The sequence below is a fragment of the Pyrus communis genome, chromosome 13 (assembly GCF_963583255.1).
Source record: "Pyrus communis chromosome 13, drPyrComm1.1, whole genome shotgun sequence".
NCBI classification, from domain to species: domain Eukaryota; kingdom Viridiplantae; phylum Streptophyta; class Magnoliopsida; order Rosales; family Rosaceae; genus Pyrus; species Pyrus communis.
In genome coordinates this window covers 19,858,011-19,881,642 of record NC_084815.1, presented here as the reverse complement: position 1 = coordinate 19,881,642, position 23,632 = coordinate 19,858,011, and the positions used below count along the sequence as shown (strand labels likewise).

Below are 23,632 nucleotides of genomic sequence, written 5' to 3'. Positions count from 1 at the left end.
TTGAAAAAGGTAAAATGCATGACAGTATGTAATTAGCTTAAGATACTGTCACTGTTTAACCACTGGCCAGCATTAACGTTAACCCGAAAGCATAAACGGACTCGACAATCATTCTGGAAACACCACAGAAGAAGCAAGATAAAGGATTTGCATTGAACCTTGGAACATAAGCATGTGAAGAAATGATAAGATCCCAATTGTACAAAGTTGTTCTGTTCCTCAACCCTAATCTGGTAACCAGCCTAACCACATCAGCAAGAATTAGAAATCACGTAAAGATACAAAGGAAAAACATCCAGCTCTAGTCTACTCTACTCTACAATTAACAATACAACAAGCGTTTCAAGATTTCATAGCGGGATGACCCCTCCATCTAGGTACACTGGAGTCGAGTGTTCTTTGCAAGACATTAATCCGCTCTTGTACGAGAAACTCTTCTGTGTCTTCAATTTGAGCGTGTTCCTTCTTCATGATCTGCTCCAGATCTTTGACGTAATCCAGTTTGAAGTGCAGCTTTTTCATCTACGTAAACATTCATGACAAAACGGGAAAAAGGATAGGTGTATACACAGTAAGAATTGCAGCAACTGGGAAGAATGAAAAAGGAAGGGAACCCAAAATAGATGAAAACAAAACTACTATATACCTGCGTCCCAATTATGGTTGCCATGAGATATTCAATCTGTCTATCCTCCTGATCAGCCAATAATTTTGAGTGAGCGGCAGCTGCTCCAAGAGTTGTTCCAATGGCAGCTTTAATTTGCAAAGTTGGAGGTATGTCATCTTTTCTGAAGAGTGCATCCTGACTCTCTGAGAAATATATAAACGCAAATTCAAATAGAGATGGTTAGGACTAAAATCATGCAATAACTAACTAGCCAGCAAAATAATGATGCGACTAAGTGAATACGGAAAGCTGTAATAGAAACCAACCACCAAAAAAGAGGAGTGAAACAACAATCACCAAATACTAACTTTAGTTATACAAACATCTCCATTATCATGTATTCCAAATTGATTGTAATAAACTGTAAAAATCGTGTCTTGTTTGGCTTTACTGCAAATACCTGATCCGGCTGGCTTTTCCTTCATTTCCGAATCCCTGTCTTGGACTCTAAAATTGATAACAAACAAGAAATTTCAGAACTTTAATACCAAACATAATACAACTACAAAAAGACCTATATCTGAAGCATCAGTTGGAAAAGCATATTCCAGTGGATAGATAACCTCTCTGTCTCACAGTTTTTAGCAGGAGACCACACGCCATTAGTAAGAGAATCATCATCAGTATCAAATATCTCCCTTGAACATGAGGTTTCCTCACAAATCACATTAATGGCCGCATCAGCTGCGGCAGCTGTGATTTGTGGACCAACCATGGTTGATATGGCAGCTACCTAAAGATGAAACAACATTAATATTTTGTAACAGAATAAAAGGCCATAGTTAGCATATGATAGCATGAAAGAATAGTTATGAAAAAGTAAAAGAAGCAAAATAATGAAATCAATCTCCACAATTTTCCTTCCTCATTCATGTGTGCATGTATATATATGTTTCCAGCCAAGATTTGCCAAAGCATTAGCAACTTAACTGGAGCCACCATAACCATTTTAGTCTAAACTTTATAGGGTTGGGAAGTTAGGTACCTGTTTAATCAGTGAAGTACTAGCATCCGAAAGAGAAGCAATGCGCTGTCTTTTCAAAGGTGAACCTTCACTCAAAGTGTCTCTGTTCTGCTTGCCATCATCTGTCTGCTCATGCAACTGACCCTTGGTTATCATAGTCTCTTGACACCCTGTTGAAGATAACTGAACTTGCTCCGTAGAGTCCAAATTAGCACTAAAGCCATTAGAATTGTCTTTTCTGTAAGCAGAACCCAATACAAGCTCCCCAAAAGGTAGATCAATGAGCTTAGCAATACAATCAAATTTGGTCTTTGTCTGAACATTTTGAGCAACAAGCTCCCAATCATCCCCATACTTGAAAACAGATTCTAAAAGTAATAGGGTTTCTGATTCAGTCCATTCAGCTCCATTAGTACTGCTCTTTTCAACTGCCTCTTTTAACTGGAAATCATCCCTCGGTTTGTTCTCCTTCTCCCCATAGTTTCCATTTTCAAAACACTTTACGCAAATCAGAAAATCACCCTGCCAATATAGTAATTCAAACAGATACAGAAGTCATTAAGTTTCAGTACAAAAAGCTAGCGATAAATTTTTTACAGATATATTGAACGAAAAATACCTTGCTATACTCGTAGTGTCCAGAATCGCAATGTCCCCCACAGTTTCCACAAACCAACCCCTCCTTCTTCAAATCACCAAAAACATTAGAGTATGATGCCAACGGAGGAAACCCAACTCTACTCACACCTCCTCCACCCCCAACCTCCCCAACTTTAGGTTGACCCGAAACCTGCGAAATGGGTTTAATGGAATTCGGCATTGCAGCCACCCGGATCCCATTGGGAACTCCATCCTCAACCTTAACCTTACACCTCTCATCACCCCCAGCAACAAAACCCCCTCCACCACCTGAATTCGCACCGAAATTAATCAACCCCCACTTCTCCAAGAAATTAAACACCTTATGAAGCAAACTAACATCACCCACAAGCGACTTTCTAACCTCAGTGAATGTAAGCTTCCTAGAAGGATCTTCCCTGTACTTATTAATGATAAAATCCCTGTATTCCTTGTACGTTTTCGGAGTTCTCGAGATCGAGCTCCCATCAAAATACTCCTTCAACGCAATTCTCTCAGTTTCATGAATCTCATCCCACAGAAACCAGCCTGAGAACAAACAAAACCAAAAAGCTCATACCCTTTTCTCAATCACATACTTTAACCAACAATTCAATAAAAAATTAACGGACCCAGTTGACAATTTGGGATGATTGCTTCGTGGGGAGGAGCAATTAGGGTTTTGAATTGGGGATAACGTTAGGGTTTTTGAAAAGGTGAAAAAAAAGAGAAAGGGGGGTGGGGATGCGGAAACTTACCAGAGTGGCGTGGGATGGAGTAGAGTTCGAGCTCTGGTTCGTCGGGTCGGAGCGGATTAGAACCCGGGTCGTGTGGAGCGAGTTCCATAACTTCGGACCAGGTAATTGAGCCGAGTCGTGTCGTTGAGTTGGGTCCGAATGAATTCACTCTCGCTCGCTCTCTAATCTCAATAGTTTGTGCTTCGATCAATGGCTTGATCAGCGATTCGAGGGTCACGGACCAATCGGATGTATATCCTGCGGCGGAGGTGTAGGTTATGTTGTGTAGGAATTATATGGGATCGGGCCTTTAGAGTCCACATGAATTTCACGTGACAAAAAAGAAGATTATTACAACTTTAATTTATGATTATGCTAAATAAGAAAATTAATTTTTTTTCCCTTAAATATTAAGGAAAACTAATGAAAATGACTTGAAAATTTTGAGTTTTAACCATACGAACAGATTAAAGAGTAAAGTGAATAGTACCAGGATTGATCTTTTAGTGTAAAAATGTGATTTTTCATTAAAGTGAATAATACTGAAAGTTTTTCGTTAAACTTGTCTAAATATTATGCAAAACATCGTACTTTACAGTAGTAACAAAAAAATAAAAAAAGATAAAAAAATCCTAATGCACGTTGATCTCCACTGATTCTCCTCCCTCCTAATAACTAATTAGTTAATCCACTAACAGTGTCATTCTACACAAAAACAAGACACTGTGTTGTCTTGGTGGAATAACTTAATTTGTTTTTCAGCCAATATTTCCTTGTTTTTGATCTATTCGAGAATTTCAACTCATGAGTTTCAAATGGAGAAGTGTACATTCATCGTCTCTCCTTCAAGTGAAAATTGAAAACAAAGTGCCTACTTTCTTTTAAGATAAGTACATGACCAATTGGTCAAAACGCGGTCTAGTTTCCACTTAATTGAAAGCGTTTTAGGTGAATTCAATGTTATAGCACAATGTGGAGTGGAGGCTGATTAACGGGCGTCTTACTATCATTGTACTCTAAACTTTAAGATGGTTTGTTAAGATAGTTTGCTTAATTTACAAAGTTAAACCAGTGCAACCAAGTTAGAGGACGCACTTTGAGCTCGTTTGAAAAATGCTTTTAAACGACTTAAAACACTGCACTTCAAGTGCTTTTTGAATCCAGAATCATTTTATCTAAAAACGCTATCAACCTTTTTTTCTCCCCGGGTTCTTTCTCGCCCGTTACGAGAGAGTGATCCGGATGAGGATCTTCTCACACAACACCAACTATGGATGCTAAAGACTCAAAGCAGACAAACAATGTGGCAATGGATGGAGAACGTGAACTAGTTTGGATGAAAATAGATAAGAGAAATATAGATGCTACAAATGTTCTAACAAAAAGCATATCAACACTCCAACAAGAGTGATACAAAGTTGAACTCGATTTATAAGTGATAACAGGGGGAACAGACTAGTAGTCTCGAAAGGAAAATACAGAAGCAAGTAAAGAGCACCCTCGATGGACGATACTCTTAATTCAACCTCTGTGCAGCTTCCTTGGCTAAGAGCTTCTCCTTGGCCTTGGTCTTGGCCTGTGATTTGGCACCCATGATACCGCCTCCCCACTTCTTTCTTAACTCTTCGTACTTATCATTGAAGTTGGCCTAAATCACATACAAGTAACGATGAGGAACGGTAAATCAAGTGTTTACAATCTGACGGGTAAAATTGTCAAGCAAAGTAAAGAAAATTCAATCTTTCAACATACCTTGATAGCCTCCAGAATTTTGCTGAACTCAAGCTTATCCTCATTCTTAACAGTTGTCAAACAAAGTGCAGCAGCTGTTTTCTTGTGGAGAAGCTGTCAGTGAGGCAAAAGATACATTAATACCTTCCAAAAGACGTAGAATCCATTGTTTGATTAAAAATAACAGACAAAATTACAGATCTATACCGCTCCAAGACGGGATTTCCCCTTCACAATGCAGTATGGGATCTCCATCTTCCTGCACAAGGCAGGAAGCCATACAACCAACTCGATAGGGTCCACATCATGAGCAATAACAACAAGCTGAGCCTTGTTCTGCGAGGAAGACAACATCTCACTAGTTAGCATAACTTACGACGTATGTCAAGGTTCATTCATTGAAACCTAGAAGGAACAAATCGATATGATGTATTACCAACCTGCTCGATCAGGTAGGTGACATGGTTAAGTCCATATTTCAGAACAATAGGCTTCTTTGTCTCAACAGTTTTTCCTTCAGATTCCTCTTGAGCTCGTTTCAGGAGACGTTCCCTCTTTGCAGCTTTGTCTTCAGGTCTGTACTTCAGAAGCAACTTGAAGAGACTAGTTGCTGCAAGTAGTGTTTGAAATATTATAATTGTTCGTGGGAGTAAAAATAATTTAATACTTCAGACCTCCTCTACGACTCCACCTTCAATGTTTCATAAAATCAGACCATATAAGAACATGAATGGATTAGTCATTAACCGCTCAAATCAGTAATTTTAGAGCTACAGATCCTAGAATCAACTATCAATACCATTATGTGACTATCGCAATCAGATACGGGATGGGATGTTCATCAAAAAACACGAAAAAGGGGCATAGAAGTAGAAATCCACAAGTGTTGAAAAACTTTTCCTTTCCCAGATTAGTAAACAGTAGGAAGTGAACGTATGCTCATCTAACCAACAATAAATTTTGAGTGATGGTAAGAATTTTAGATACACTTTTTCAAACAATTAACTTCAAATGATCCTAAACAATCACATTACTCAAGCAGCAAGAAATCACAATGGTCGGTTTCATACCGAGGTTCTTGTCCAGAGTCTTGGTGAACTGGTTAAGTGCTGGTGGGACCTTCAAACGTTGCTTAAGGATCCTCTTTTTCCTCTGGATACGGACAACCTTGGGCCACTTCACAAACCGGTGCAGATCTCTCTTAGGAGGCAAAGCCCCACCAATACCAAACTGCTTGGTACGCTTCTCAAATAGTGGGTTCACAACCTTCTCCTGAAACATTAATTAAAGAAACATTCAATAATTGACGAGTTTCAAAAACATTTTAAGATAACAATCCATAAACAAATGCAATATAACATACAGTTTTCTTCTTAGCAGGTGCTGCCGGTTTCACACCTCTCTTGGGAGCCTGCAAGACAAAAGAATATGGGAGAATTAAAAACAATGAAACCAATCAAAAGGTAACCACGATTCCGATCATGTCCCAAAGTTAATTGGCGTTAAAACTCGATCACATTTAACAAATGATACAACACCAGCGCCATCCAAAACGTGCTTTTCACGCATGATTGAAGGCATTACATTCACTGAACAGGAACCTCCGTAAACATTCAAATTCTGCTTAATTGGATAAACAAATGAAATAAAATTCACAGTTCAAAAATCCCCGAAAACAGCGTGCACATAATGGCCTCCAAATCTATCCCATCTCCAGCTGACAATTCGAAGTCTTCCGCCCCTCGAAAAACAAATTCTCAAAGACTAATTCCAAACATAGCCTTAAAGATTTTTTATTTACATTATTATTACTCTTTTTTCACTGATATTTTTCACTAATCACACCATTCCATATACATACATGCATTCATCAAAACTCAAAAGTAAGCATCAGAGGTGATTAAGCTTAATCAGCACCAATTAACACATACAAACACCGCGATTATACTAATTAATAAGATTTCAAGCCCACAGATTAACTGATAATCCACATTTCACACCAACGGATGAAAAAAATCAGAAAACACAGGCATGCACACATACAAGTGAAAATTATTCGAAGACAGCATAAGGTTCGAGCATATGCAAGAAGAAGGAGTTGAAACTAGGGTTTAGAGCATACCATTTCCGGGTGGCTGAGATCTTCAGTGACCTTCTGGGGTTTACGGCGAATGAAACCCTAAAGCTAAGCTGAAGCTCTCGGGCGGCGCTAAGTGTGAACTATATATAGGTGGCCCTATTGCGGAATTTGGGTTTTGATCCGATTCGTTGGTTCGGGTCGGATCTTCATGGGACTGTTCGGCTTGAGTTTGTGTTGCTTTTAGGGCGGGCCGCAATCATGGGCCATATTTTTTATTTTTGAGTTGGGCTTCAGTTTATGTTGATTCAATCTGCCCGGGAAAAGTATGAAAAATGAGGCTTGGACGGTACAATCTCTCTGTCACCACATAATGAAAGTACCGCTTTTATGGTTCTTGGTTTGGAAAGAGATGTTGTTAGGTGATTTGTTTTATTTTCTCATTGAATCTGAACCTAAACTTGTGCTCGAGAGATAGACGTTCAAATACTTATAAAAGGACGTATGGATTCAATTATTACCAAATCACTTGTTTTCTCTTTGGAAGATTCACTATGTACATCAAGAAATGGCTAAGCCATAGGAGGTTTCCTCAACACAAATTACACCAAAAACCAAACAAAAAACTAATGCAAAATTACCTTAACCTCATCAATGTCGGGTTTCCTCCCGATCAGAGTGCTTAAAAAACATTTACTTATGCATTCGAGATCTGATCTTGTCTTTTAAGAAACACAAAATTTAAATCAAGATTAAAGAATGAGGAATTCCCGAGAGAGGATCCTTGGCGGATCCTCTTTGTAAGAATTCCTGGAAGAGTAATGTTATTTATATCATGTTTTTGTACCACATGTTCATACCACCTTATGTGACATTTGACGTGGACAGGCGTAGCAATTGAATTAATCAAAATTTTAAATTTAGTACATTATTTAATAAACTAATAATTAAGAAAAACTAGTTAATTAAAGGCCTAATCGGATAAATGGTCCCCGTGGTCATAAGGTATTCGGAAGATGGCCCCTATGGTAAAAAAATTCGGATTTAAACCCCTATGGTCTAAGTCTTTTAGGATTTATACCCAAAATTGAAACTTCTGTCATTCCTCCGTTAGTAGCATGCACGTGAGTTTCACATATGAGGATAAGATGGTCATTTCATAGTTAGTAGCATGTCAATAGCTTAGCTAAAACCCTCATGACGTTCCCAATTCTAAAGCATGATCTTGGACCAATTCATGAGCATGGGTGGACATTTATATCGGATCAACAAAAGGTAAGCTCTATGTTTCCTTTAAGTTATGCAAATATAATGGCTTATTTAATTTGTATTGATGTTGTAGGGTTTGGATACCGCTTTTACTACGATTGTGCCAGAAGCTGACCACATATGGTGTGTGAGGCATTTGTATGGAAATTTTAAAGCCATTCATAAAGGTAAGACATTAAAAGATTTGTTATGAAGTGCTGTAATAGCCCCCAACCAAGCTGACTTTGAAGCTAAAATGGAGAAGTTGAAGAGCATTGATGGTGAAGCCTATAATTGGTTGGTAAAAAGAGATCCAGATAGGTGGGCTAGGTCTAGATTTAGCACAAAGGTGAAGTGTGACATGCTTCTTAAGAACCTATGTGAAACTCTTAATAGTTGGATACTTACTGCTAGGGATAAACCAATTCTAACCATGTTGGAGATGATACGGTGTAATTTAATGAAAATGTTATGTGCTAAGAGGACATAAATAAGTAAACTTCAGAGGAATGTATGTCCTAAGATTCAACACAAGTTAAACAGGGAGAAGTTTGCATCTAGGAATTATTTGGCAACCTATTCAGGAAATTATAAATTCCAAGTTGGGAGTGGTTTGTCCTATTTGTTTGTGGTTGATATTGCTAATAGGACATGTAGTTGTAAACGGTGGGAGTTGATCGAGATACCATGCTTGCATGGTTGTGCAGCAATTTGTTGCAATAGACAAGATCTAAAGGATTATGTGGATGAGGTGTACCACAAGGAAACCTATCTGAAAGCTTATAAGCCCATGATTCATCCGTTGAAAGGATGTAACATGTGGCCTAAGTGCAACATGGACCCCCTTCTACCCCCATTAGTGAAAAAGCAACTTGGTAGACCAAAAAAAGCAAGGAAAAAGGATCCTGAAATGGAGAAAAAGGTAAATGATAATAATAGTGATTGTAAGCAGGTTATGAGTAGGAAGGGAAAGACAATACAATGCCACAAGTGTTGGGGTTTGAGGCATAACCAAAAGTTTTGTAAAAATTAGCCTAGAAATGCCCCACAAGGTGTATATATTGACAAGAGATGGGCATATTCTAGACAAGAAACTGACAACAAGAAAAAAAAACAAAGTAGTGGTTCATCTGCTCAAATGAGTGGTACAAGTACAACTGTTGGAAATGAAGACCAAGTAATGAATCAACATACAACTGTTGTTCAAGTTGATGTTGGAGATGTTGTCCGTTCAATCGATGGAGGTCCAGCACCTAAAAAGTCCAAACTCATAGCAAGATGAAACAACCCCAAGTAAGCCTTCTATTGTGATCCCCATGAAGCTACAAAAGTGAGTTCTTATTTTATTCAATTGACTTATAGTTTGTATTTTTCACAATTGATAAGTGAATAATTTCATTTCATTATGTTACTATCACATGTTCAAGATAATAGTCAACCAACCATTACTAGAAGGGGAAGAGGTCCCATATTGACCACAATTCCTAGAGTGGAGATGCCTCAAGGTATAGTTGGAAGTTCAAATCCTACAATTAGAGTATCTTCTCATCCTTCAACCATTATTGAAGGGACAAAGGGTGCCACATTTACCACAATTCCTAGAGTGGAGATGCCTCAAAGTAGATTTGGAAGCTCAAGTCCTACGACTGGATTGTTGTGCGGAAGCGTCAACCAAGTGTGAGTGAAAATAAACCACAATAACTGACAAAAGATAAATGGAACAATACCAACAAGAACACCAAGATTTATACTGGTTCGGCAATGCCTACATCCAGTTTGGAGACGACGGAGTATTCCACTATAATCAATGAGAACATACAATAGTGTTTATCACTCAATTTCCCAAAGACCCGAATAACCCCAAGCTCACACACTTACAATAGGAAGAGAAAACCAAAAATACAAAGCAAGACAATTTGAGAAAATTCTTCTCTATGCCGAATGGCTTCTTGCTATTTTTCTTTCTTCCTTGTTTCCTTGATGTGTTTGAGTTATGCCTACACCTCCTTTTATAGGCCAAAGGCCTCTCATCAAGTCAAAAGAATTAGGCATAAGTGCATCCATTCTTTGACCACAAATTAGGCATAAGAGCATCCATTTTATTTCCCACATGTAGCATGCCAACCATCAATTTTGACCACAAAAGTAGCCAACATCATTTGTTGGTTTTAGACTACTTTGTTTGAGCCAACAATCAACATGGATGGCCTCCTCATCCACCAACCACTTCTAAACAAACTGTTGCACCATGGAAACCTCCTGGCAAGAGCTTTGTCCACAAAAATCAGAACCTATGGTAGAAGAAAACCTGATAGTGCTCTTATTTTATTTTGGATGCATTGTGTTTTGATGCTTTCATATGTGGGAGTCCACTGTTTTTTTTATTTTTTATTTTTATTTTTTTGCTCTTTTGTAATCGGGTCAAGAAAGTTGAATTTCGTAAACGATTGAATGTCTTTTGGTAGTTTGTTATGCTTATTGATTAGAACCATGTTTATCAATGGTGATTATAAATCTTTGAGAATGAATGGTCATTCATCCCTTCCGTTCAACGTTCATGAGGAGTGGAGCAAAACTAGGCGTTTCGGCTACTTAAAGTAATACCGTGATCAGTCCCCGACCATTGCACCAAACTGACACTGACACTGACCCTTTGATTCAAAGGTACAACATTGAAGACACAATGAGACAAAGAAAATGATTTTCTTCGATCCAGAAACAACAAAACGACGTTCAAATTGTTTTGCAGGATTGAAACGTCGGATGGGTGTGAGTCAATTGCAAACGTTTCAAGCTGCGATGTGATCTCTTGTCAAATGAGATGTGCGTTTTGGTATGGAGGATGAAACGCAAGAGAGAGGGAAAGGGGACGACTGGATAGTGATTATGGAAGCCTCGGTACGAGGGAAGTAACGCAAGAGAGAGGGGAAGGGGACGACTGGAGAATGACTATGGAAGCTTGAAGGGATGAAACGGGGGATGAAATGACTATCTTATCCTCACATGTGACACTCACGTGCTTGATACTAACAGAGGAATGACGGAAGTTTCAATTTTGGGTATAAATCCTAATAAACTTAGACCACAAGCGTTTAAATCCAAACTTTTTTACCACAGGGGCTACCTTCCGAATATCTTATGACCACGTGAACTTTTTATCCGATTATGCTTTACTTAAATGATGATTATGGTATATGAGAAGTTTTTCTTCTTCATTTCCTTGGGTTTTGCAAATTTTTTAAATAATGTGGCTGTCCACATCAGATGCCACCTAAGGTGGTATAGAAATGTGGTATAAAAACATAGTATAAATAATATTACTCTTCCTGGAATCCTCTAATCACATCCGTTCATCATACATTGTACAACTAGTTTTCATCAAGTATTGTTTATATTCAATTTTAAATGAAATAATTTAAAATAATTTATAATCACATAATGTACAATGAACGAATATGATTTGAGGATTTCCGGGACTCTCGCAAAGAGGGTCCTCGTTCGGAATTCCCAACCCACAATTACCAAAACGACAACATCACAATGGACCCTCTGAAATTCTTTGGTGGGTAGTGAGGAGCTCACTAGTAGTAGTAAAAAGACAGAAGCCCGCTCTCTCAAAATTATGGCATGAAATTTTGAAACCCTCCCTCCCTTTACAATTCCACAGCCCGCCCAATCTCCCCAAAAATTCCGAAATTAAAACCCCAGAGATTTCAATTCCCCCCAAATTCCGAAATCCCCAATTTGCTAAATTCCACCTCCCGTCCCTCTCAGATTCAGATTCACGTACCCCTCGTAGCTCCCCCGCCAGCTCTGTGATTCCTAGGGTTTCCATTTCCCAAACCCACAAATCTAGGGTTTTAACAACTCTCCGTTGAATCCTCGATCCCCTGCTTTGCTACTCGGTTCCCATGGCGTCCGAAGCCCTAGAGGAGAAGAAACCGGAGGACGAAGCTCCGGTGGAGGAGAAACCGGAGGCTGAGGCCAAGGAGGAGCCGAAAGAGAAGGCCAAGGAAGAAGAGCAAGAGAAAGAAGAAGAGAAGGAGAAGGAGAATGAGAAAGTTCCGGAGGCTTCCGAGAAGATGACTGAGAACGAGGAGGAGAAGGTTGTAGAAGAAGGCAAAGAGGAGAAGGAGAAAGATAGTGAGGAAACTATGAAGAAGGCTAAGAGAGGTCGGAGGTCTAGCTTGAAGAAGGAGGAGAACGACCAGACCGAGTCGAAAAAGAGGGGGCGAGACTCGGCTGCGAAGAAGAGTAAAGAACTTGAGGCGGAGAAGAAAGAGAAGGAGCCGGTGACGCCGGTGATTGAGAGGCCCACAAGGGAGAGGAAGCTAGTTGAGCGCTACTCAGCTCCGGATAGCGGCAGGTCTTCCGGGACTAAAGCCTTGAGCATTGAGAAGGTATGGTGATGGGAAAGGGTGCCTTATTTGTTGGCCTTTTGATGGTCTAATTTGAATTATGCTTGTTTTCTGTGATTTCAGGGCCGCGGTACAGAGCTTAAGAATATCCCAAATGGTATGTTTTCTTAATTTTTTGAAAGCTTTGATCTTGTTAAGTTGTTTGTTGGTATGGTATAATTGCTGAAATGCTCTGATAACCTTACATACCATGTTGATCTGCTGTTGCATTCAGTGATAGTGATACTGACTGTTGACCTGCTACTATTGGCTTAGATTTAGATTTTTGGCAGAAAATTTACATGCACATGTTATGTGGTGGCTGCTTTAAGTTCACTAGTTCAAGTTAGATCCTTCTCTCATTAACTAGCAAATCTAAAAAAGAGGTTATAATTCCCTGTAGGCTAGTAGTTCATGTGTTATTTCACTTGGATTCATGTGTACATATGACAGTGGCTCTGTTTTAGCTTCAGTTTCACATTTGAATGAACTACCCTGTTCATTTAATACATGGGAAACGTAGAATTGACGTATATTACTCTTGATAGTCACTGGTATATACATTTTATCTTCCAGTTGTAAACCACATATAAGCTTTTCTTTTTGATGGTCAGTCCTTCACCGTTGTCCGTGTATTTTTCTATTCCACTGCATCATTATTGACAAGCTAAGCAGTGGTACGAAAATTTGTTTTGATGATTTTAACTGATTTGGATCTATAAGGTGTAGTGGCTTTCTTTGAGTTGAACTTGTGTCGGATGTAACAATAAACATAAATAAGTGGAAACTAGAAACAAAATTGTTGTGATATGAATTTCATTGTGCTGTTCCTCTGGTTAGAGTTGTCATAAGCAATGCCTAATATCCTTGTTAAAACAAAGGACCTGGGCATATATTCAGAAATTAGATTACTAAATGATTCTAGTTCTAATTAGAGGTTGTGTACGATGGAGGATTACATGCGAATTTGCCCAAATAATAGAGCACCCCTGGTGCATTTGATCTTATTTACATTGTCCTTTGAGTCAATAAAAGAAGAGCAATGTGAAGTTGGATTGATTTAATGGCAGTTATTGTGTCAATTAGTTGATTTTGACATAGTTCATCAGTAATTTTCTTTTATTTGATTTCTTATAAACTTTCGCATGTCCAAGGGTACCTGCATGTACTCTTAAATGAAAAGGATACCTGCATGTTGTGAGGTGGAATTTTCTCATGTTGTATGTGGGAAAATAATATAGTTTGCATTTAAATTGTTATTCACTTATCTTAAAATTTCTTGTTACCGCAGCCTGGCCTACTTTTGTCTGATATTTGAACTATTTCAGTGGCTTTCAAGATGTCAAAGAGAAAAGCAGATGACAACCTGCAATTACTTCACACAATTCTTTTTGGAAAAAAAGCGAAGGTGAACTTTTGTGTCTTTTTTTTTTTTTTTTTTTTTTGGGCTTAGTGATTTTAGGTGCTTTGTCTTCATACTATATGTGGCTTATTATCTTTTGATGTGTTTTATTTGTTGATGTTCTTGTACAGGCTCATAGTTTAAAGAAAAATATAAGTCAGTTTTCAGGTTATGTGTGGGTTGAGAATGAGGTATTTTTATGCTCACATTGATCAATTTTGCACAGTCTGCAAGGTCTTCTTGGATATTCATGCAGTGCAGCATTATTCTTAATGCTCACTCTGTCATTCTTATTTTTCTGTTTGCAGCAGGAAAAACAGAGGGCAAGGGTAAAGGAAAAGATCGATAAGTGTGTTAAAGAAAAGCTGATGGATTTTTGTGACTTGCTTAATATTCCGGTTAAGGGCACTACAAAGAAGGTAAATATCGGAAGAAATGTATTTATATTGCTTGAAAAGCTTTTTATACTGCTTGAAAGTTGATGGGTGATCCCTAATCTGACACGCTGTGCTTACAGGAAGATCTTTCTGTCAAGTTATTGGAGTTCTTGGAATCACCACATGCTACAACTGATGTTTTGCTTGCTGAAAAGGAACAGGTTCTGTTTTTTTCCCACTATTTTTTACTTGTTTTATGTGCAATTTCACATTGGTTGTTAAACCATGGTTCATCTCTGAGTTTCAGAAAGGGCAAAAGCGGAGAAGGAAGGCTACACTGAGTAAGGGTGCAGGTTCTGGAGAAGCATCACCAGAACCATCAGCCAAGGTGTGCATTCATTACTCAATATTAAATTATGAATTTCTCACCAACGCCATGGATGTAGAAGGAATTTTGTTTCCTGATGCATGAGTTACTTGATCCATTTTTCTCTTATTTTCATTGATCCCTGTGTTATGTGCATAGTTGTCATCCGTGTTGTTATATGGGTTTACACCTAAGTATTCTCCCCAGAAGTCAAATTGTTCACTTCTGGTTTGACTTTAGTGTGCTGATTAGATTGATTTACTTCTTGAACCTTGTATTCTCATTGATAATTTTTTTAACTCTGATTATGATACTTTGGCAATGCACTTTGCGTTTGATGATATTTTGCAATGCGCATGTCTTTGCCACTTGGTCATGCATTTTCTTCTCGTGTCAGTACTTTGTAGTCTAACTTTGTGCCGTCTTTCTTGATAGAAACGAAAAGAAACACCCAATTCTGACAAAAAGCAGGAGTCATCCAAAGCTGATGAAGAGGAGGATGATGACAAAGTTGAAACTTCAGATGTGAAGGATGATTCTGGTGAAGATGATGATCACAATATGGTTAATGAAGAAAGTGACCATGAAGAAAAATCCGATGAAGAGCAAAAAGAACCAAAGGACCAGGTTTCGAGTCCAAAAAGTTCATCCAAAAAGACTGTAAAAGAGGGCTCAAAGGCTAAAGCTGGTAGCAAAACAACACCTTCTAAGAAGAAAACCCCAGCAAAATCTGCCAAAAGTCCTACAGAATCTGCAAAGAAATCTAGTTCTACTTCGAAAAGAGGTGCAACTGATGCTGAAGGAACTTCTGGCTCAACAACTAAAGCAAAGAGATCAGCAAAAAAACAGAAGACTGAGAAGGAAAACCCAAAGGATACCAAGGAAAAAGCCACTGGCAAGAAACAGTCGAGCAAGTCCCCAGCCAAGGATCAAGGTGATTTTCTTGGTGTTTATTTTCTGTGGGTACTTCAATATTAGCTAGGGTATCGTTCCATGAAGTGCTTATGTCTTCAGAATTTTTGGAGTTTCTCTTTTGATTGTATCAAATTCGTGCATGAACTAGGAAAAGGAAAAGCTAGCAAGAAACCGAAGCCAGAGCCCACTAGAGATGATATGCATGCCGTAATTGTTGATATTCTGAAGGAAGTGGACTTCAATACTGTAAGTTTCATCATTGCAACTTGACATCGAGTGGATGGTTGAAGTTGTGTTAGTTCTATTATTAAACCTTCTGCATTTACGTTGTGCAGGCAACTTTATCCGACATTCTCAGGCAACTTGGTAGGGTTCCTTTCTGTGTGCTTCAGTTTTTTTTTTTCTTTTTCCTTAACCTACTCTTTTATTTTAGCTAACTGTAAAACTGCGATTTACTCCTCAGGTATCCACTTCAGTGTTGATTTGATGCATAGAAAAGCAGAGGTGAAGGCAATAATTACAGATGTAATTAACAACATGACTGACGAGGAAGATGAAGGGGATGAAGAAGCAGAGGAGAATGCCGAAGCTGGTGATGCCTCAGACAAGGATGAAGAAAAGGATGGTGATGACAAGGACGACGATGATGCTTAAATCATAGTTGGCCAGAGCTTATGCATGACCGTTGCAGGTTGTGCATTAACCAAGTAATTCATACTTTCTTCGGAGGTGTGTGCCATCAGCAGTTTTTAAGAATCGATACCTTTGGATGTCCGGGGTCCTGTACCATATTATTTAACTTCTTTGTAGTGTTGAGCTGACCTCAGATTCATATGTTAGGTTGGTTTGTTTTCTTTTCTAAATTAAAACCCCTTCCTATAAGAGTTGTTTAGCTGTAGCCGTGACTTAATTTTCATTATAATAGGGTAGTGAGTGGGTTTTTTTTTTTTTTTTAAATCTTAAATCTCTTTTTTTCCTCTTTTTGTCTCTTAACTTCAATATTTGAGATGATATCGGCGTTTCGAGTCTTCAGTGATTTCGTATTGGATCCAGAATTCGTCATCACACCGTATATCGTAAACTCTGCTCTACGAAGAACTGCTATACGACTCCTTACATTTTGACCCCGAGAAGCTTGAAAATCTCAACAACAAAAAAATGGCCATGAAAGATGGGGTTCTTGAGAACTGCATTACATTTAAAGCACTCTCCATTGTGTGGAGAGCCTGAACTGAGGCCTTGAGAATGAAACCAGTTCAGAAAACGAAGCTTCTTTTAGCTGTCGACGGGCGCTCAGAACTTAAGCCGCCGATACCAGAAGGGTTACTCTTTTGACTACAACTTGGTCTGTGCTAAGTTTCCACACAACTGACTTCGGCTGGGGAGAGCCTGTGTTTTCAGGGCCAGTGGATTTGCCTGAGAAAGAAGTATGTTTGTACCTTTCTCATGGGGAAGACAGGAGAGTCATGTGTGTGCTCTTGAGTTTGCCAGCTTCTGCTATGAAGAAGATTTGTGGAGGCACATCTAAAGGGGAAGAACTTACATACGCCTGGACCAATAATACAGTGTCATCTGTTTCAACTATCTGTTATGTTATATTATTTGCCCGGCACACCATAGCGGCATTCCGGGGTGCATATGTAAGAGTCTCTTTAAATATTAGGAGGTGGAGAACCAATAGTATTCAAGACCCTAATTTAATTTAATATGTGACGAAAGAAATCTTGGGAATAAAAAGGTTGTAGGCCACTCGGTACTACGGTCCCGTGGTATTTCTTTTTATTTGAAAGTGAGAGATCTTAGGTTCGAATCTCGTGGATGGCGAATTCGATACCAAATTAGGTTGCCTATTGTGTGATTTCGCCAAACTCCCCCTCCCCATAGTGTAAAATATCGATGTACTAAAAAAAATAAATTGTAGTAGAAATAAAAAAACAACAACAAAGCCTTATTCTAATAAGTGGGGTCGGCTGTATGAATCCTAAACGTTGCTTTTGCATCAAACCTTTCATTAGCTCCAACTTCCAAGTGCTTCATGTCTTTTCTTAAATCTCTTTCAAAGTTTTCCTAGCTCTTTCTCTACCTTTTTTGCTCTAAGCCTTTGTCTCATAATTGTATTCTAACTGGAGCATCTATAAGTCTTCGGTTCACATGTCAAAACTATATTAACTAATTTTCTGTCATCTTATCTTCAATTGCGGCTACTCCTACTTTACCTCTGATATTCTAGTTCTTAATCTTATCATTTCTTATGTGCCCACACATCTAATGAAGCATTCTCATCTCCGCTACACTCATTTTTTCATATGTTAGTGCTTGACCATCCAACAATATGTGTCATAAAGCATTGATGACATTATCGCCGTTATTATTATGCATTTATAACGATCATATCTTTTGTTTTATATTTCATTTTATTGTTTACGGTTTTTGTATGGGGAGGGTTACATAATGTTCAACAATGTCGGAGCATAGGTCTACAAATTTTTTGTTCAATATTAAGGCTCTACAATTTCTTTGAGTAATGTGTTTTAGACACACAAAATTGACTATATGGTGTATCGTTACTCCCTAACCAAAACCTAATTCCATCGACCATTTGCATTATTTCCAGCTTGAAACATAATTAGATTGATTGTTTTTTCTAAGAATTGGCTTTATTTTCAACTAAGGTTTGATTGTAACTATCTTTGTTTTGTGATTAACAAGAAGAGAATTCAAACCGGGGACCTCTTCAAATATGGTTAAAATGAGAAACCATTACACTAAGAACTAGTTGGTCTTAATGTTTTTTTGGTTATCAGTTTTTTTTTATTTTTTTATTTTTTTTATTTTTTTTAAATTAAAATAAAAATTGTGACAGGCTTGAGTTAGAATCATTATTTTTGAAGAGATAAATGAAGAATATATGAATTGGTTTTTTTTTTTTTCCTTTTCCCCAATGATTTAATTTTGTCAAATATATTTTTCTTTTGATCTCAGTAGTCGCGTGCGTCTCGTTTTCTCTTTCTTTGTCTCATTTTCTTTTCCACTTTTCTATTTTACCAAAAAAAAGAACAAAAATTCTGGTCAACATTATCCTTTTTTGAGCTAAAAAACATGACCTGTCTACTTTTATCTGATTGCTGGGACAAAGAAACTAAGCTCCTCTGAGCCTCTGATAAAGACATATCCCTTAAACTAAGGTCGAGTTTATAGCTGAGCCAAGGACTATTATCCACATTGTTAATTAACTTGGTGTGTTTTTGTATTTAATTTATTTCCTTTTTCCATACAATAATCCTAAACCTGGAAGGGTTAGAGGGTTTATCCTTTTCATAAGACTTAATAATCCAATGCAATTTTCTTGCTGAATAAACAATGAAGGCTTTCTTAAATTTGATGCAAAATTTAGAGGCGTATGAATACGATTCATAAGAATAAAAAGGACGACCCAAGCCAACAAAGCTTCATCATAAAATCAATTGACAGTAGCTCGACTCTTAATTATAAACACATGTAAAGTCCTGCAAGATTCCCACTCTCAACAGTAATTCTGTTATCAGAAGATCCCAACCCAAATCTAATTGAAACTTCAAGTTTCTAACTGAGTGATTGGTTGAAACTTGTAAGCAAGCCATTCTCTGTTCAAATTCCAATCAAGAAGGTTCATAATTATTCACAGATTACGGCAAATGAGTAATATAATTTGACTCTAATCATGCTCTAGGAGAGATCTTGGGTTTTACTGTTAAGAGCAAGTGTACCAAGCAACCTAATGCAACTTCTAGATGCCCACCACACCTTGAACTCCATTGCCGGTATGCTTTCCGGTCACCGTACATTTGCACTGCCTAACACCGCACAATCTGCAGAGAAAGATCACACCGCTGTCCAAAATACTTAGATAGACTTCAAACTTTATGAGTTAGCAATAAACAAAGAAAATGGTTTCTTGAATTCTTTCTTCTTCCCCAGAGAGGGGCTATTCCACTAAAAGTGTTTTGCGTATGAGCCCCCACCAATTCCTTTTCGTGCTGCAGAACTTTGGTCAACCAAAACAGTCAGTGGCGTGGTAGCAAGCAGCCAACTCATAAACTAGTGAATTGAAAATACAGAAGATATATGACCACAGAGCTGCAGCCTGCAGGAGCATTTAGTATGTATCCCAATTTGCTCCCTATATAACTAAACTACAACTCCATCTGAGAAGGGACTGCAAAATCTCAGTTTTCATCATAACCATTCATCTCCCCTTGATATCTTACATCCAAGCATTGCAGGTACATTTCAATTTGTAGTTCTTATTTTCCTTTTGAGTTTTTTTTTTTTTTTCCTTTTAAAGCTAAGTTCTTGGTTACATATACATATTTACAGTTATTCTCCGGACAGGACGTCTGTTTTTCTTAACGAGTGAACACATTTTACTTACTTTTCTAGATTGTACAAGGGTTTTATGAGTGATGGGGGATATCAGTGACAAAGCCTTTGAGCTTATTGTAAAGAAAGAAGAACCAACTTTGGTGCCTCCTGAATCCGAAACGGAGAAGAGTCTGTACAACCTCTCGAACCTGGACCAGAACATTGCGGTCATAGTCCGAACCATGTACTGCTTCAAATCGGATTCAAAAGGGAACGAAGAAGCCGCTAAAGTCATAAAGAGTGCATTGTCAAAAATTCTTGTTCACTACTACCCTTTTGCAGGAAAGTTAACCATCAGCACAGAAGGGAAGCTGATTGTGGATTGCACAGGAGATGGTGCTGTGTTTGTGGAAGCTGAAGCCAACTGTGAAATGGAAAAGATAGGTGACACAACAAAGCCTGATCCTAAAACTCTTGGAAATCTGGTTCATGATTTCCTGGCGCCAAGAACATACTTGAGATTCCTCTCTTGACGGTACAGGTTTGAGTTTCCGAACTATTTTTTCCCTTTGAGAGAGCAATTTTGCTCACCCCCCATTGATGTAACATCAGCGTCTCGCTCAACATAGTCACACTTTACCTAGGATGAGTATTAAGTAGGGCTAATGCTACGTCACGGTCATACTCTCTTTAATTTTCTAGAAATATATCCGCTCCTAAAAGGATGTCCAGTGCTTCAAAATATATCACAGAGTTTAGACTCAAAGTTTATGCATAATACTATTAAGCCTTTTCGGATTGAATGTTTCGTAATTTTTGTTCAGATTGAATGTTTTGTGTTTTTCAATTGTTAAAATCTAGCATAAATAATTTTACTAGTAGGTAGAGTACTTATTTCAACTGTTAAGGTGATTGTTTAATTAATTTCAGGTGACTAAGTTCACATGCGGAGGGTTTTCTCTGGGGCTATGCATCAACCATTTTACGTCGGATGGGATTGCTGTAATGGAATTTATCAACTCGTGGAGTGATACGGCAAGAGGCTTGCCGCTCAAGGTTCTGCCATTTCTCGACAGAAACATACTCAAACCCAGTAACCCAACGAAGATAGAGTTTCCTCACGACGAATTCATTCAGATCGAAGACATATCCGAAAACTCCAAGCTCTATGAAGAAGAAAAACTGCTATACAGCGCCTTCTGCTTCGACCCCGAGAAGCTCGAAAAGCTCAAGAAAATGGCCGTGGAAGATGGGGTTCTTGAGAAGTGCACAACATTTAAAGCACTCTCTGCCTTTGTGTGGAGAGCTAGAACTGAGGCCTTGAGAATGAGGCCGGATCAAAAAACGAAGCTCCTTTTCGCCGTTGATGGGCGCTCAAAACTTGAGCCGCCGGTACCAGAAGGGTTCTTCGGGAATGCAATTTTGTTGACACATGCACTGTGCAGTGCTGGGGAGCTACTGGAGAATCCGTTCTCGTTCGCGGTTGGATTAGTTGATAAGGCGGTTAAAATGGTGACGGACAGTTATATGAGGTTGGTGGTCGACTACTTTGAAGTGACAAGAGCTAGGCCTTCTTTGGCAGCAACCCTTTTGATAACAACTTGGTCCAAGCTAAGTTTCGGCTGGGGAGAGCCTGTGTTTTCAGGGCCAGTGGGTTTGCCTGGGAAGGAAGTTTGTTTGTTTCTATCTCATGGGGAAGATAGGAAAAGCATAAATGTGCTTTTGGGTTTGCCAGCTTCTGCTATGAAGATATTTGAAGATTTGATGAGGCAGATTTAAGGGGAAGAACTTTTATTAACTACGCACATCCTAGATGTGACATTCCAAACTAATAATACAATGTCATATATGTTTCAATTATATTCCACGTGAAATTGTATTGTTAGTCTAGAATGCCACATGGCACTCCCGAGTATAAGTCTATCTCAATTTCAGGAGAAGGAAGTGAAGAAAGAAATCTTGGGAATAAAAGGGTGGTAGTAGAAAGAAATTGCAGGTTTATTATGCATATTTGTAACTTCATCTGTATTTTCTGTATCTCATGTTATTGCGTATGGTTTTTAATGGGGAGTTTTATATTATGTTCAGCAACTCATGAACATGATCAAGTCAACATTTGAATTAATCAGGTTTTGTTGTGTTTTGTATGCTTATTACAACTTGTACACTTTCTTATCAATAATAACTACCAATTGCTTGCACTCATCACATCCCTACCACAAATAACTAAGAAAGCTTTCATTGTCAGCACCTTCATGTAAACAAGTGGGAGGTGTGTGTAGGGTATCATCATAATACCAAGAGAAAACAATCCCGAATTTTGCTACGATCACTCGACTACATGCATTCATATGATCAAGATTCTAAAAAATGCTAGGCGTTAGTCGGGCGGCTAGCTAGCGCCTAGCGCCTAGGCGGGGTCTAGGCGGGCGCCTAGGTAGCCTAGGCAGATTTAAGTAAATTTCTTGTATATTTTGTGAATAAGTGCATATTGACACTTACAAAAAATTATACTTGTACTAAATACATTGATAGGATAATAAAAAAATGATAAAATGCAAAAAGAATATCCAACAAGTCCAAAATTTAAAAACACATTAAACATATATATATCATATAACTTAACATTTTGAATGACTATATCTAACTTTTAAAAATTAAAAGTAAAAATCCCATAGGTTGGGTGGTTCATAATAAAGAGAATTCTGAAAAGGTGCACATGCATCCTTTCCCATTTCATAAAACACCACGTGAGTGGTGTGACCCCTTCCGTCCAACCCTAGTCCCCATGCCTCACATCAGCCAAGACATTCAGAGACTCCCAAACCAAGGAGTCCATATTGACACCTTGAAAACCGGAAACTTCTATTCTTTTTTATTCTTTCCTTTTCCTCATCCTCTTCGTTTTCTTTCCATTTCCTGTTCTTCTTCTTCTTCTTCCTTTTCTTTTTTTTTTTTTTTTTTTTTTTTTCTTTTTCTTTTTCCCTTTGTAAATCTGAATTCTCTCTTTAGTTTTTGTTTCCTCTTCTTCGGTGTAAGTTCCTCTTCTTCGATGGATTTCCAAATTCATAGAGAGGGATTCGCGATAGCTACGAAAGTCGTGGTGCACAGAGAGAGGGAGTCGAAGCGGCGAATTTCTTCCCAGCATACCATTTCACTCCGCTTAGATCGCCGCCTAGACAGTTGCCTGGACCGCCTAGGCCGCCTAAGAGCACCTAGGCGGGTGCCTAACAGCTCCCTAATTTTTCTGAACGATTCGGACCTAATTGCATCGGCACAACCCCGTCCAGCGCCTAGGCCGATTTTTAGAACACTGCATACGATTTATGACAATTGATCGCATGTAATTTATCGTTCACTTTACCATGACAATGACTTGACTTGAGTAACATCACAATTCGTGTAAAAGCAAAATAGACTCACAAAAATCGTGGACATAATGTTGAAACCCCAAAGACGGGTCCTACTCATACCATATATATCTATATGACCTAACCAAATAAAGGGTGGTAGAGAGACTGGAGACCCTTTTCCAGGTCATCTGCAACTTGTAGATGGTCACCACCCATCGCCAATAAGTTATGTATACCTTTCTTTCTATATTTGTATAATTATAAATATGAAGGGAGAGGTAGTTGTGATAGAACTCAGAAGCCCTCTAGCAAACATGTTCATTTTGTTATTTTTGGTGTGAGATTAGACGATCAAAACACATTAGACATTTTGAATTTAGAATGTGCAATAGAGGTGTAAACGCGAAACTCCGAAATCTATGTGTCTACAAGAGGGTT

General features: G+C 38.4%; 3 protein-coding genes and 1 pseudogene across 4 annotated transcripts; 2 read left to right on the top strand and 2 right to left on the bottom strand.

The window, feature by feature from the left end:
- Positions 1–130: 130 nt before the first annotated feature.
- LOC137713503 (SWI/SNF complex subunit SWI3A-like) lies at positions 131–3,181 on the bottom strand. Its single transcript, XM_068452805.1, has 7 exons — positions 3,008–3,181; positions 2,251–2,798; positions 1,653–2,153; positions 1,231–1,400; positions 1,068–1,114; positions 647–810; positions 131–522 (listed from the first exon to the last, which is right to left on the bottom strand). Exons 1-7 carry the CDS (start codon positions 3,093–3,095, stop codon positions 343–345), a joined length of 1,698 nt encoding a protein of 565 aa, XP_068308906.1. The 5' UTR covers positions 3,096–3,181; the 3' UTR covers positions 131–342.
- Positions 3,182–4,304: 1,123 nt separating this feature from the next.
- On the bottom strand, positions 4,305–6,926 carry LOC137712616 (large ribosomal subunit protein eL8y-like). Its single transcript, XM_068451722.1, has 7 exons — positions 6,840–6,926; positions 6,081–6,128; positions 5,788–5,989; positions 5,158–5,327; positions 4,925–5,053; positions 4,739–4,831; positions 4,305–4,634 (listed from the first exon to the last, which is right to left on the bottom strand). The coding sequence occupies exons 1-7, from the start codon at positions 6,840–6,842 to the stop codon at positions 4,503–4,505; spliced, it is 777 nt and encodes a 258-aa protein (XP_068307823.1). The 5' UTR covers positions 6,843–6,926; the 3' UTR covers positions 4,305–4,502.
- Positions 6,927–11,641: 4,715 nt separating this feature from the next.
- On the top strand, positions 11,642–16,457 carry LOC137712758 (DEK domain-containing chromatin-associated protein 1). 2 transcript variants are annotated; one of them, XM_068451911.1, is made up of 11 exons: positions 11,642–12,442; positions 12,524–12,557; positions 13,768–13,847; positions 13,973–14,032; positions 14,153–14,260; positions 14,359–14,439; positions 14,526–14,606; positions 15,021–15,519; positions 15,649–15,746; positions 15,836–15,866; positions 15,964–16,457. In XM_068451911.1, exons 1-11 carry the CDS (start codon positions 11,954–11,956, stop codon positions 16,152–16,154), a joined length of 1,752 nt encoding a protein of 583 aa, XP_068308012.1. In that variant the 5' UTR covers positions 11,642–11,953; the 3' UTR covers positions 16,155–16,457. The 2 variants fall into 2 exon arrangements, with proteins under 2 accessions (XP_068308012.1, XP_068308011.1); XM_068451910.1 differs by having other exon boundaries at positions 14,150–14,260.
- Positions 16,458–19,942: 3,485 nt separating this feature from the next.
- LOC137712017 (omega-hydroxypalmitate O-feruloyl transferase-like) lies at positions 19,943–21,620 on the top strand (annotated as a pseudogene).
- The last annotated feature ends 2,012 nt before the right edge of the window (positions 21,621–23,632 follow it).

Excerpts from the sequence above, each read along its gene's own strand:
- LOC137713503 (XM_068452805.1), bottom strand. The coding sequence starts at position 3,095 with ATGGAACTCGCTCCACACGACCCGGGTTCTAATCCGCTCCGACCCGAC. Across the intron at positions 2,154-2,250 it reads GACACTACGAGTATAGCAAG|GGTGATTTTCTGATTTGCGT; the intron begins GTATTTTTCGTT and ends CTATATTGGCAG. Across the intron at positions 811-1,067 it reads GGAAAAGCCAGCCGGATCAG|AGAGTCAGGATGCACTCTTC; the intron begins GTATTTGCAGTA and ends TATATTTCTCAG.
- LOC137712758 (XM_068451910.1), top strand. The coding sequence starts at position 11,954 with ATGGCGTCCGAAGCCCTAGAGGAGAAGAAACCGGAGGACGAAGCTCCG. Across the intron at positions 12,558-13,767 it reads GCTTAAGAATATCCCAAATG|TGGCTTTCAAGATGTCAAAG; the intron begins GTATGTTTTCTT and ends GAACTATTTCAG. Across the intron at positions 14,261-14,358 it reads TTAAGGGCACTACAAAGAAG|GAAGATCTTTCTGTCAAGTT; the intron begins GTAAATATCGGA and ends CTGTGCTTACAG.
- LOC137712616 (XM_068451722.1), bottom strand. Across the intron at positions 5,990-6,080 it reads CACCTGCTAAGAAGAAAACT|GAGAAGGTTGTGAACCCACT; the intron begins GTATGTTATATT and ends TTAATGTTTCAG. Across the intron at positions 5,328-5,787 it reads GACTCTGGACAAGAACCTCG|CAACTAGTCTCTTCAAGTTG; the intron begins GTATGAAACCGA and ends CACTACTTGCAG.